The following is a 13790-nucleotide window of genomic DNA, read 5'->3' as shown; positions in this document are numbered from 1 at the left end:
CTGAAGCATGCTGGGAACACATCAGCATGGCCAAAGTCTCACAGAGATTAGCCAGGGACTCCTGAGGTAATAGCAGCCAACATGGAAACGTCAGGGAAACACTTTAAGGAAATTAAGGGATGTTTCTCTCAGCCCAGCTGAAGTGCATCTACACTTACTCCATTAAGTCTCTGAAGAGTCTGTATACCATCACGAGATGCACATGGAATAAACAGAACGAACTAGAAATCTGGGTGTGGACAAAGGGCTACAATCTCATTGCAGTTCCAGAGACATGGTAGGATAGCACCCATGACTGGAATATTGTCATGGATGACTATACACTTTTTAGGAGGGACCAGCTGACAAGACAAGGCAGTGAAGTTGCTCTCTATGTGAGTAAGCAGGCAGAATGCCTTGTGCTTAACCCAGGGTAAGAGTTAAAGGCACTGCTGTGGGTGTCTATTACAAACCACCAAATCAAGAGGAAGTTGTCTGTGAGACCTTGTATAGACATGTGGAAGTAGCCTGAAGATCACATACCCTGGTGCTCATGGATAACTTCAGTCACACTGATATTAGTTGGAAAGATCACATAGCCAGGCATACTCAATCCAGATAGTTCCTACAGTGCATTGGTGACAACTTTCTGATGCAGGTGATTGAAATAAAAACAATGAGAATTACAATGCTGGACCTTGTCTTAATAAAAAAAGGTCTGGTCAAGGACGTTAAGGTAGGAGGCAGCCTTGTAATGATAAAGTTTAGTATTGTTAGGGAAAGAAGAAGGGCAAATAATACAACTTCTGCCCTGAACTTTAGGAAGGCTAATTTTGTCCTATTCAAAGAACTACTTAGAAGTGTCCTGTGTGTCAGGGCTCTAGACGGTAAGGGGATCCAAGAGAGCTGGTTAATAAACACCACATCCTCAAAGCTCAAGAAAAATGTACACTCTTTAAAAAAAAAAAAAAAAAAAAAAGAGGAGGCAAGAGACCTGTATGAATAAACAAGGAGCTGATTGGAAAATTCAGATGGAAAATGGAAGTCTACAATGGGAAAAGGGTCTGGGCACTTGGGAGGATTATAGAAATACTGTTAAAGCATGTCATGATGCAACAAAGAACACCAGAGCTCTTTTCGAACTAAACCTGGCTAGGAAAGTAAAAGATAACAAGAAGGACTTCTTTAAATACATCAACAGTAAAAAGGAAGAATAGGGGAAAAGTGGGCCCATTTTTAAATGAGATGGGAGACATGGTGACAGATGATGCAGATATGATGGAATTACTGAATGCCACCTTTGCCTCAGTCTTTACTGCTAAAACCAGCCCTCTGGAATCTCAGACACTGGAGGTAAGAAAGCAAAACTGAAGGGAGGAAGACTCTGGACTGGTCAGTGTGGATTGGGTGAGAGATTGCTTGGATGGAATAAAACCACACAAATCCCTAGGCCCTTATGGGCTGTATGCATGAGTACTGAGGGAGCCATCTGATTGTGGTGCCACACAGTGATGGGGAGTCAGGCCATCTGAGGGGTGACTGTCAAGATGAAGGTGCCAGTCTCTTTTTGGTGGTGCCCAGTGATAGGACAAGGAACGAAGGGTACAAGCTAGACCACAAGAGATTCCTTCTCAACACAAAGAGACACTTCTTTATGGTAAGGGTGAGAGAGCACTCTATAATTTTTGAAAGACCATGACAACAGGGGAGGTGCCTGAGGATTGGAAGAGGGCCAATATCATTCCAGACCTCAAAAAAAGGAAAAAAGGAAGAACCAGGCAACTACAGACCAGTCAGCCTCACTTCCATCCCTAGAAAGGTGATGGAGTAGCTCATTCTGAATGCCATCTCTAACCACATGAAAGAAAATAAGTTTATAAAGAGTAGTAACCATGAATTCATTAAGGGGAAGTCTTGCTTGAATAAGCTGATAGCCTTCTATGAGGGCATGACCAAATGGGTAGATGAAGGGAGAGCAGTGGATAGCCTCTGTCTTTGGCTTCAGCAAAACTTTTGATACTGTCTTCCATAACATCCTCATAGATAAACTCAAGGAAAATGGGTTAGATGATTGGTCTGTGAGGTGGATTGAAAACTGGTTCAACAACAGAGTTCAGAGAGTTATGATCAGTGGTGCAGAGTCCAGTTGGAAGCCTGTGGTTCGTGGTGTTCCCCTGGGATCAGTACTGGGTCCAGTTTTTTTCAATATCTTCATTAATGACCTGGATGAGGGGATTGAGTGCACTCTCAGCAAGTTCTCTGATGATACAGAACTGGCTGGGGGCAGGGGGAATTGCTGACACACCAGAAGCCTGTGCTGCCATCCAGTGAGATCTGAACAGGCTGGAGAGTTGGGCAAAGGTGAACCTCATGAAGTTCAATAATGATGAGTGCAGCATCCTGCATCTGGGGAGGAGTAATAGCAGGCACCAGTACAGGAATAACAGCAGGCACCAGACAGGGACTGTCCTGATGGAAAGCAGCTCCATGGAGAAAGACCTTGGTGTCCTAGTGGACAGCACGTTCTCCATGGGACAGCAATGTGCCCTTGAGGCCAAGAGGACCAAAGGCATCCTGGTGGTGTTCCTTAAGAAAAATGTGTCCAGCAAGTGCAGGGAGTTTCTGCTCCCTCCCTGCTCTGCACTTGTGAGGCCACACCTGGAATACTGTGTCCAGTTTTGGGCTCCCCAGTTCAAGAGAGACAGAGAGATCTGCCAGAAAGTGTCCACAGAGAGCCATAAGGATGACTGTGGGACTTGAACATCTCTCCTGTGCAGAAAGACTAAGAGAGAAATGAGGTTTTTAGTCCTGAGAAGAGAAGGCTGAGAGGGGATCTTATCAACGTCTATACAGATGATGAGGGGTGAGTGTCAAGATGAAGGTGCAATCTCTTTTCAGTGGTGCCCAGTGATACAGGATAAGGAACAACTTGTACAAGCTAGACCACAAGAGGTTCCACCTTAACACAAGGAGACACATCTTTATGAGCACTGGAACAGGCTGCCCAGAGAGGTTGTGGAGTCTCCCCTGGAGACTTTCAAAACCTGCCTGCACGCATTTCTGTGTGGCCTTGGGGATCTCTGAAGGTCCCTTTCAGCCCCTAACATTCTGTGATTCTGTGTAACCCTAGTGCTCAGACTGATCTGAGTCTTCTTAGATTTTTCAGGATTGAAGTAAGATTTAGAAAATCTAAATTTAATGCAAATCTTCGCTTTCAACTCCTTCCATAATTTTAAGAAATTCTTCATATGTGTCAGTTCACTATCTGAAAATAAGACATGAGAGTACATTCTCTATCTGTTTTGTGTTGAAAATATTAGGTGTTTTGAGGGCAGTGGCTGATTTTGATACAGTTTATTTGCAGTCCTAGAATAATGGGACCTTGATCTTTTGTCAAGTTCCTAAGATGGATAAGTAAATAATTTTAGAAAATGAATGGCTAAAACAGTGGTAGGATAGTGTACTCAGTGATGCCCTAACAGCCTTCTGTGCAGATAAATTATCAAACTGACTTGAAGAAAGATGACAGGAGTATCAATACTGGATAGAATTGAGTTTGTGGGGAGGGAACAATACCCTCTCATTTCCACTGGGGCTTGGTAGGATTGAGAGAGGTGATTCTGTCACTTTGCTCTGGTAAGGCTTCACCTGGAGTACTGTGTCTAGCTCAGGAGCCCTCAACAAAACAAGGACATGGACCTGATGGAGCAGGTCCAGAGCAGGGCCATAAAATGATCAGGGGGCTGGAACACCCTTGCTACGAGGACAGGCTGAGGGAGCAGCGGTTGTTCAGCCTGGAGAAGAGAAGGCTCCAGGGAGACCTAATCATGACCTTCTGGTACCTGAAGGGGCTGACAAGAAGGATGGAGAGACACTGTTTACAAAGGCCTGTGGTGATAGGGTGAGGGGCAATGATTTGAAATTAGAGAAGAGCAGATTTAGATTCTATGTTAGGAACAAGCTCTTTACCATGAGGATGGTGGAACCCTGAAACAGGTTGCCCAGGGAGGTAGTCAAAGCTCCATCCTTGAAGTTATTCAAGGTCAGGCTTTGTGGGGCTCTGAGCAGTCTGATCTGATGGAGGATGTCCATGCTGACTGCAGGGGAGATTGGACTAAATGACCTTTGGAGGTCCTTTCCAACCCAAACCATTCTGTGCTTCTGTAATAGGAAGAAAAGCAATACAAAATTTGTAGGGGCAGGTGGGATCTAATTTTAGATCAGTTACTACAATTAGTGTAAATCCCTGAAAGCTTTCAGGCCTAGGAAGACCTTTTAATCATGAACCTTTGCAAGCTTTAAAGTTTTCTCATTATTTATTTTTATCTTCTTTTTAAAACTTTTTCTCCTTTTTGGCTTAGTAAGGGAGTTGTCATTCTGTGCAAACTTTTTCTGGGCAGTAATTTTATTTATGACAGTAATATGTCAGCAGTCAGTACTGCCTGCTTTTTCTTGTTCAGTGATTTTGGAAATGACATTGGATACCATCTTGCTTGTTGTGTCAGTACACAACCAGGGAGGGGTACAGGTATCAAACTGCTGCTCTATGTATCTCCTTACAAACAAAGTAAAACTTGAAATGTCTTTCTGTGAAGTCTGTGACTGTCATGATCCATTCTCAGGGATTTTCCTTTCCATAATGATACTGTGCTTTGTGTTTAAAAAATGGTGCATTGAGAAGGTAAGCAACATGAAACAAAATTTTAGAATACTAGTGTAATCAAATTAACCACATGGCTAGACAAAAATTCTCCAGAGAGAAGTAAAATTACTTTTCCTTATCATGACAGCTCATATCAGAACACTTGATTGATGTTATGGCTGGCAATTTTCACAGAGGGGCAGAGGCCTGGTAAGGATTGCAAACTTTATGTTCTTGCCTGAGACTGTTTTGTAGCTCTGTCTCTGTTGATATATTTGAATATGACTGACACAATCTTGAATTCCATCTGTTTTATAACCTTGTCCTCTTCCTCTAATCACTATTGCCCTTTACGAAGGCATCTTTGAGAAGGCACAAGCACATCATTGTTATGAGTCCTAAGATGCCATTTTAGCTCTGCTGAGAAGAAGAAAACACAAAACTCCTCATTAAGGTTTTGGATTTCACTTAATATCCCTTTAATTTTTTTTCATCCCAGTTCTGCAGAGATCCTGATAACATGAATGAGATTCACAGTTGTAAAGCACAGGCAGTGCAGGATTCAGTCCTTAAGCTGCAAACACTTTGGGGACGGGAGCTGCTCTTACTTTTCTGCGCTGCATGGTGTTGTGTATATGCTGGTGCTGTACAAACCAGAGCAATGAGGGTAAATTTCCCCCTTCAAAAGAATAAACCATTTTGTAGGAAATTATTTTGTTTCTTTGCATTACCAAAAGTTCATATTTCTCTCATTGCTATAAACTTCTGTAATTTTAAACAAGGTTCCTAGTATGACACAAACCACATCAGTAACGGAGAAAGAAGAGGAAGAGGAAGAAAGAAAGTAATTAGGCAATATGTAGAAGATCTGTAGTTACCCTGTATCCCTCTAAGACCAAGCGAGTTTTTGCTGACTGTCAGGCTCAGGATGAAACTATCACTTAGCAGTACACATTCAGATTGTATAAAAATGGCTCAATAATGGAGCCTTGAAGTCCCTACTGACTGGTGGTTTTAAAGCCTACTGCTTTGCTCAGAAAAGCGTTTCAGCTTGCTGAGCATGAACAAGTTGCCAGACCTGGGTCTTGGAACAGACCAAAATCAGAAGACAAGTCCTCTCTTTACAATAGTCATGATTTGCTTTCTTTTGATCAGATAGTATTGACTCTGCTGGAGGGTTTCCAGGGAGTGATATAAGGGCAGGAATTATATCTGTCTTTCCTTTGACTCCGATTTCAGTTCTAATTCATATTCCATGTACTCAGTATGTATATCAAACTGGTGTCCTTCAACTCTGTGAAGCTTTAGTTTCAAAATTTCCCATTCTCAAGGGGCCAGTGTTTGTGAGGCAGGGCAGTGTGTGTCTGGCTTTTCTTACTTCATGGATGGAAGAGACCAAGGCTTCTCTGTTGTAGAAAACCTTGTTTCAGAGACTCACAGATTGCTTTTGTGGCAGCTTTTCTCTTCCTTGTTTCTTCAGTGCATATATCCAAGAACAGCCTGCGTCTGTCAGATCCATTAATATTACTCCCATTTTATAAGGTGCCAAGTAGGAAAGAAGTCCACTGTTTGAAAATATTTGTTAAATGCTAGCAGATAGCTGAAAATAAGTAGTGATGTGACACTCCACTGACATTCAGAAGATCAGAAACAACCATTTGACTGCTCTCTAAGAGAGGCTGGCAGGCTTTCTCTGAAAGCACTGTCATCAGCTGATGGAAGACTGTTATTTGTCCTTAGCAATCTCACCTCCAGATTCCTCCTTACCTCTCAGTAAAGGCAGTTGGTTTTGCTGATTTCCTTTCCCTTTCTCCATCACAGCTGATGGCCTCATTACTGCTTGATTCAGACAGCTGGTTGTTACGGCACCAGCGCTTAAGAATATGGAGGCAGGAGGGCACCAGCCTCCAGCAGCTCCATAGAAGTGGCATTTATCAGGCCTTTGCTGCTCTTGGTAATAAGACCCTGGCTCTGATAACTGCTTCAGATTGGGCCATTTCTGTCAAATAACACAGAAAGTGAGTGGATGGTGCAGTGAAGACACGTTATTGCAGCTTGATGGTCTGCTGAAGTATTTTCTGAGACAGTATCTTTGTTTTCCTTTCAGCAAACCCCTGTGAGCTCCACTGTCGCCCAGTAGATGGCCATTTTTCTGAGAAGATGCTTGATGCAGTCACTGATGGTACTCCATGCTTTGAAGGAAGGCACAGCCGAGATATCTGTATTAATGGCATGTGTAAGGTATTGGGTATGTTTGCATGTTTCTTTCTCTTTGATATAATTTTATAAAGCTATGAGAAAAAGTTCAATGATTTGGGTTTTTTTGGAGTATGAAGGTGAACTATTCCATTGTGTCACATTTTAATGATTATGGAAATAAGTTTATAGAAACAGCTTCTCTAAGTTGATGTAAGAGTCATTTTCATCCTTTCTAATCATAGAACTGTCAGGGTTGGAAGGGACCTCAAGAATCATCTAGTTCCACCCCCTCTTCCATGGGCAGGGACACCTCACACTAGATCAGGTTGCACAAAGCCACATATATCCTGGCCTTAAAAAATTCCAGGAGTGGGGCTTCTCACAGCCTTCCTGGACAACCTGTTCCAGTGTCAACCACCTTATGGTGAAGAACTTCTTCCTGACATCTAATCTAGCTTGAGTCCATTCCCCCTAGTCCTGTCACTACCCAACATCCTAAAAAGTCCCTCCCCAGCTTTCTTGTAGGCCCCCTTCAGACACTGGAAGGCCACAAGAAGGTCTCCTCAGAGCTGTCTCTTTTCCAGACCAAAGAACCCCAACTCTCTCAGCCTGTCTTCATAGGAGAGGTGGTCCAGCCCTTTGATCATCCTCATGGCCCTTCTCTGGACACATTCCAGCATGTCCATATCCTTCTTGTAATAGGGGCTCCACTGTACTGGACACAGTCTCACAAAAGCAATGTAGAGGGGGAGAATCACCTCCCTTGACCTGCTGGCCACACTTTTCTTGTTGCAGCGCAGAATACAGTTGTCTTTCTGGGCTGTGAGTGCACACTGGTATCTCATGTTGAGCTTCTCATCCACCAGCACCCCCAAGTCCTTTTCTTCAGGGCTGCTCTTCAGCCAGTCACTGCACAAGCCTATATCAGTGCCTGGGATTGCCCTGACCCAGATGCAGGACCCTGCTCTTGGTCTTGTTGAACCTCATGAGGTTGGCTTGGGCCCAACTCTCCAGCCTGTGAAGGTCTCATTGGATGCCATCCCTTCCCTCCAGCCTGTCTGCTGCACCACACAGCTTGGTGTCATTGGCAAACTTGCTGAGGGTGCACTCAATGCCAGTGTCCATGGCACCAACAAAGATGTTGAATACAACTGGTCCCAGCACTGATCCCTGACGGACTCAACTTGTCTCTGGCCTCCACTTGGACATGGGGCCATCAAGCCAGTTCTTTAATCTACTGTGTGGTCCCTCCATCAAACCCATATTTTACCAGCTTGGACATCAGAATGTTGTGTGGGACAGTGTCAAAGGCTTTGCTCAGGTCCAAATAAATGACATTAGTTGCTCTCCCCTGTCTATTGATGTTGTGACCTTGTCATAGAAGGCCATCAGGTTTGTCAGGCACAATTTGCCCTTGGTGAAACCATGTTGATTGTGCCCACCCACCTCTTCATTATTCTTCTACCTCAGCAGTGCCTCCAGGAGGATTTCCTCCATGACCTTAGCCAGCACAGAGGTGAGACTGACTGGCCTATAGTTCCACCTGAATCTGTTAGACTGAGTGCTAATTACTTTTGGTACCTTTTAACCCCCCTCTTCTTCCATTATTTTAAAACAACAGTTTAAGAAAATCTGTTTGTTTCTGATCAGATGTTTTCACAAAGGATTGTAGCTTTTGGATAATAACTGGTGTCACTGCTTTCTGTGGTTTTTTGTTTTGTTTTTGTTTTTTTTTAATTGTATATAATGGTATACATTATATAGCAATTCTGAACTGACTTGTAGTAAGATCAGAGATTTGGACCTGAGGGCAGTAAAAAAATTTAGTTTACAGCAGTAAATGGAAAAATGCTGTGCATTGAGATGATAGGCAAGCAGAGGTGTATGGTTCAATGTTGTTTGTTGAGTACTTTACTTGCAGGGAATGTATCTAGAACTATGATTTATTTCTTTTGACTGAGGATTTGTGTCCTGTACCCCCTTGAACTCTGACTTGGTTTTGTTGTTTTTAACAATCCCATGCAATGCTACAGGCTTGGGGACAAGTGGCTGAAAAGCTACCTATTAGAAAAGGACCTGGGGGGTGCTGGTTGACAGCCATCTTAACATGATCCAGCAGTGTACCCAGGTGGCCAGAAAAGCTAAGAGCATCCTGGCCTACATCAGAAATGACATGGCCAGCATGAGTAAGAAAGTCATTACACCCCTGTACTCAGCAGTGGTGAGACCACACTTTGAGTACTGCATCCAGTTTTGGCCACCGTAGTACAAGAGAGACATTGACAGGATGGAGTGGGTGCAGAGAAGAGCAACAAAGCTGGTGAGAGGTTTGAAGAGCATGTCTGATGAGGAGAGGCTGAGGGATTTTGAGTTGTTTAGCCTGAGTAAGAGTAGGCTGAGAGGACACCTTATTGCTCTCTACAGCTACCTAAAAGAAGGTTGTAGTTAGGCTGGTGTGGGCCTCTTCTGCCAAGTAACTAACACAAGAGATGATGGCCTCAGACTGCACCAGGGTAAGTTTAGGTTGGATATTAGAAAGAATTTCTTTGCTGAAAAAGTGGTGGGGCATTGGAACAGGCTATCCAGAGAGGTGGTGGAGTCACACTCCCTGGAGGTGTTCGAAAAAAAATGTAGATGTGGCACTTTGGGACATAGTGTGTTGGTCATGGAGTTATTGGGTAGAAGGTTGGACTTGATGATCTTAGAGGTCTTTTCTAACCTTAATGATTCTGTGATCTTTGGAAACCAAAGCAGGTCTTGATGTATCATGGAAACTCTGGAAGCCTACTGTAGGGAGCTTGAGATCGCATGTCCTAACTCACTGAATAAATAAAAATGCAATTACAAGGGATTTCAGGAAGTCATCTGTTTCATCCCTTCTCAGCACCATGTTCCTTTTTGATAATTTTCACATTCTTTTCTTGAAGACTTTCAGCGATAGAAACTTCACCTTTTAAATAGGTTACTGGTATATCTTCTCTAAAGACTTTCTATTTTAATAGAATGTTAGTGCCTCAGAAACCATCAGTAAAAGATTTCTTTCAAGCACTTCTTGCAGGACTTGCACTTATGAGGAAGAGTTATTGAAACTGCTCAAGTTTGCATCAAGGAGATTCTGTTTGAGATCTGAGATCCAGGATGAGTCTTTGAACTATGATGGTGAAAGACCTGACCTGTTCTTGAGCATTTCAAGCCAGCTGGAGAGACATCTTCATCATTATTAAAACATGTGCTATATTGTATCAGTACCTTTCACTTGGCCAAGTGTTACATAGCTAATTCTAATCATAGATACTAATATACTTTAGCATTCATAGGCTTTGAGTCTCTAGAACTTTCTAAGAAAAAATTCTCCACAGTATTGGTGCTGTCATAAATACAGTTTTGCCAGCATTTCACATATCAGCTACCACTTCACATCTTTGACAAACAGATTTAATTGCAGTCAGAATCCCAGGGTGAACAATACAATCATGCAACTGCCACAAATGAGACCGAATGATGAATAGGTAACCCAAATAGCTCACATTTCTGGAAAAAGCAGTGTGCTTTTATCTAAAACAAGTACCAAACATTTGAGCTTGTTCAGGTGTCTCTGTATAATTCACTAGCTTTTCAGTTCAGCTAGTTACACATTATATATATATTACAGGTCACAGTGAATAAATCTGGAAATGCATTTAATACAGTCTGGAACATCATTCTTGTACTCCAATAGCAACATGTAGCTAATGATGTGAAATAAAAGAGTTCACAAATGTTAGTGGCGATGTCTGTTAAAGCCCTGTTCTGGTTTTTGGTATTATATCTCTCAAAAGCCCTTCACATTCTGAGTGCTAAAATAACACTTCACTGATGTCTGAAGTTGAGGAAAAAATAAAATGGTGAGATGTTGCACATTAGATACACTATCCGTATTGCTCACGTTTGGTGTGCAGAGTAGCTATTTTTTTAAAACTAAATTCGGAGTTTTCTCAGTGGATGTTATAATAAGGTCAATTCAGATTCAATGAAGAATTTAATCTCCTAAATTCGTCTGATTTCAGTCTAATGTTGCAGTTTGCCATCTTTTTGTTCAGAGCGATCAGAAAAATTTGTCTCACCTCAATGGCTAAATGTGGATTGAAATACCTCATTTTGGCTACCTGAGGTATACTGGGTGCTTTCCTAGCCACCTTAGCAAAGCTATACTGTGTATTCTCACACTGGAAGTGTGGACAGGTGCTAGCCTGTGCCTCAGAGCAGGTGGGGGTCTTACCCAGTAAGGTGTGCTCATTATGGTATTACTTGACAACTTGTTTTGACAGCTCAAAGACAATGTAGAATTGTTGGCTCATTTGAGGTTCTGGCATGTGAAATAGCTGAGTCCTCTCAGCTTTGCCCTTACAGAGAAGAGGAGCTATGTAAACACGTGTAAAGTCATTAAATCAGCTCAGTGCTGGAACCAGTGGCTGCAAAGGGAGATCTCAAAGCTGTATGCCTACAGTTGCCATCCTGTTCTCTTCCAACTGGGGCTAATAAGGACATAAGAGATGCAGTCCCCTTAATCCTTTTATTGTATTTGTTTATAGACTGGCCTTCTTAGACCCCCTCCTTTTTAGAAACTTGACTTATAAACAGCTTTGAGTGGAAGGAATCAACAAGATTTGTCAGTAATTTAATCTAAAATCATCAAGATATACTATGACTAGTTTGCTATTTAACCGTATTTGTCTGCACTCATCCTTTGTGTCATTTCCCCCCCTTTATTTAAAAGACCTTAAAGCATGCGTCCTATCTTCCTGTATTTCAAATTATACATCACCAGAACACTCTAATTCATACAAGAGCAGTCAATTGCTCTCCCATTGCCAACAAGCAAAGATACTGCCACTAGAGCATGTTTACTGGGCTCTGATGACTATTTTGGTTCAATACAAGCCATGGCATCATCTGAAAGTGAAGGCTTACATGGTGTATGCACTGAGAGGACCTACCATCCCTGCTGTTTCTAGTAAGCATTCATCTCCTGCACGAATTTTAATAGGCTTAAGAGACCTTCAGTCACGTAAATCTGTGAGCGGTCCTCTGTGGTAGTTCACAAATGTGTTGAGAAACTAATACTGTATTGGAGAATTACACAGCTGTGTAGTATTAGGGAGTAAAATGTGGGATTTTTTTCTTAATGAAAAGCAGACTGCACTTCTCAGATTTTTGTGGTAGCTATGCTCCTTCTCCCTGTGGTCCGGTCTCCTCCTCCCTCCGCTAGCCTGACAGGACTATGGTTCAGACCCATCTAGACAAATCAGATGATAAATGGGCACATCAGGACATAGTTCTCCCTATTCAAGGCAATGTCATGGCCAACATGACATGGACATGCTTTCTTTATTTGAAGACCAGTAAGGGAGACAAAGGGAAGGAAGAGCTTAAAATGAACAATGTGCTGTCCATATAGCTGTGATCCTCAGGCAGTAGATACAGCAGCGGCAAGGACTTTTTGTATCTGCCCCCTGCTGCCAGTCTGACATAGAAGTCTTTCCTTCTGCAAGTGGCAAAAGGGTAGTATGTGACTGATTTCCATTTAGTCACTGAGCAGCAGGAAAGAAATTGTCCATCCTTCCTGTAATGAAGCCAGGAAATTCAGGTCATTATTTCTGCCTCTGCATTATGCATTATAAAGCTGGGCTCAGGTGCATCGAAAAGGCTCTTGGCAATGGGAAAGGGCTGCCTGAAGGGATGCTAATTTTTGCCACACGTGCTGTGGCACACAGTGGTTGCTGTAGTGCAGCACGTTTCACTGGCAGAAGGTGCAGAAAGACGTCTGTGTGCAAAAGAATCAAAACCTGTTTGCTGCTGCCCTTTTTTTTTCTTGTTTATATAGCTTGTGCTTAGTCTCCAGATCCCTTTTAAATGGCTATTTGACAGAAATTTGAGGCACATCATCTAAGGCAGTTTTTGAAAATTTGTCTGATGTATATTTAGAAGAGCCAGAAGAATGAGGAAAGCAAGTGAAAGGGAGGAGGAAGCATCTAGAAATTAGTCTAATGGATGACAGAAATATTCACTAGAGTGGGAAAGCAAAACATGGCCTGGAAATTAAACGTAATGTGAATGTACTTAGAATGAATGACCACTGGAGGTGTTTAGTCTGACCTGAGAATATACATTTTGTTACTAACGGTCTTGTAAGATGAGGCCCTGTTGCTGGGTGTGAAGGTCCTTACACCACCAGCAGTACCCCAGAGCTAGGGAATAAAATGAAGGCTGTATTTACTGTGACACAGTGAATTGCCTGCCCTGCCACAATTGTCTGCAATGCTTCGTTCTTGGGGATCCCTGCACCCCACCCTGCCACATGTATGACTGTGATGTTTCAAGTATGAGAGCAAAAACAAAATCAGGCTTCTGTAGTCATAGAGGGAATGGACAAAGGGATTCCCTTTGTGTCACAGTCATGTCGTATGATGTTTTAATGCTATGGATGTGTTGCTAAATGGAATGTATGGCCAAGTGAGAAGGATCTGAACTGATTCTGACTGAGCTGAAACAGAATATTGCCCATGCAGAGATGCTAACTGGCACCCCAAAGCAAGAAACAGATGATAGTCTGGTGCTGCTGCCAGACTCCTTTGCTAGTGCCAGTGCAGTAGTTAAGAACTAATTTGTTCAGGGTCTGTGGATTTTTACACTACTCAGTACTTAAAAGGAAAATATGTGTAGTGATGGTCATTTCAGAATGTCTGACTGTCTGAACTAGACAAATTATTTCTGAGTGAAACTATTCATACAGCTGTGAACAGTGAGTGAAGATGAACAGAAACCTATTCAAGAACATTATTTCCTATTAGAGGTTTGAAAAAATGATACAGTTTGAAAACAAGTTTTGGGTGCTTGTTGTTTGTTTGTTTGTTTTCCCAATAAATTCAAAAGAGATATTTCCAAACACTGGTTAATAATACTTTATAACCACAAAAAGTTAATGGTTCCA

At 42.4% G+C, this 13790-nt stretch overlaps 1 protein-coding gene across 1 annotated transcript in view; it reads left to right on the top strand.

Annotated features, from left to right (window-relative positions):
• The window catches only part of ADAMTS12 (ADAM metallopeptidase with thrombospondin type 1 motif 12), a 183165-nt gene that overhangs the window by 127711 nt on the left and 41664 nt on the right, over nucleotides 1-13790 (top strand). The window contains exon 13 of the mRNA XM_054397760.1: nucleotides 6729-6862. Within this exon, the coding sequence (XP_054253735.1) occupies nucleotides 6729-6862 (134 nt within the window). The remainder of the gene's footprint in view (nucleotides 1-6728; nucleotides 6863-13790) is intronic.

The sequence above is a fragment of the Indicator indicator genome, chromosome Z (genome assembly GCF_027791375.1).
Source record: "Indicator indicator isolate 239-I01 chromosome Z, UM_Iind_1.1, whole genome shotgun sequence".
In the NCBI taxonomy this organism is placed as follows: domain Eukaryota; kingdom Metazoa; phylum Chordata; class Aves; order Piciformes; family Indicatoridae; genus Indicator; species Indicator indicator.
Note: the sequence above shows the minus strand (reverse complement) of the source record. Positions and strands in the feature narration are given on the sequence as shown.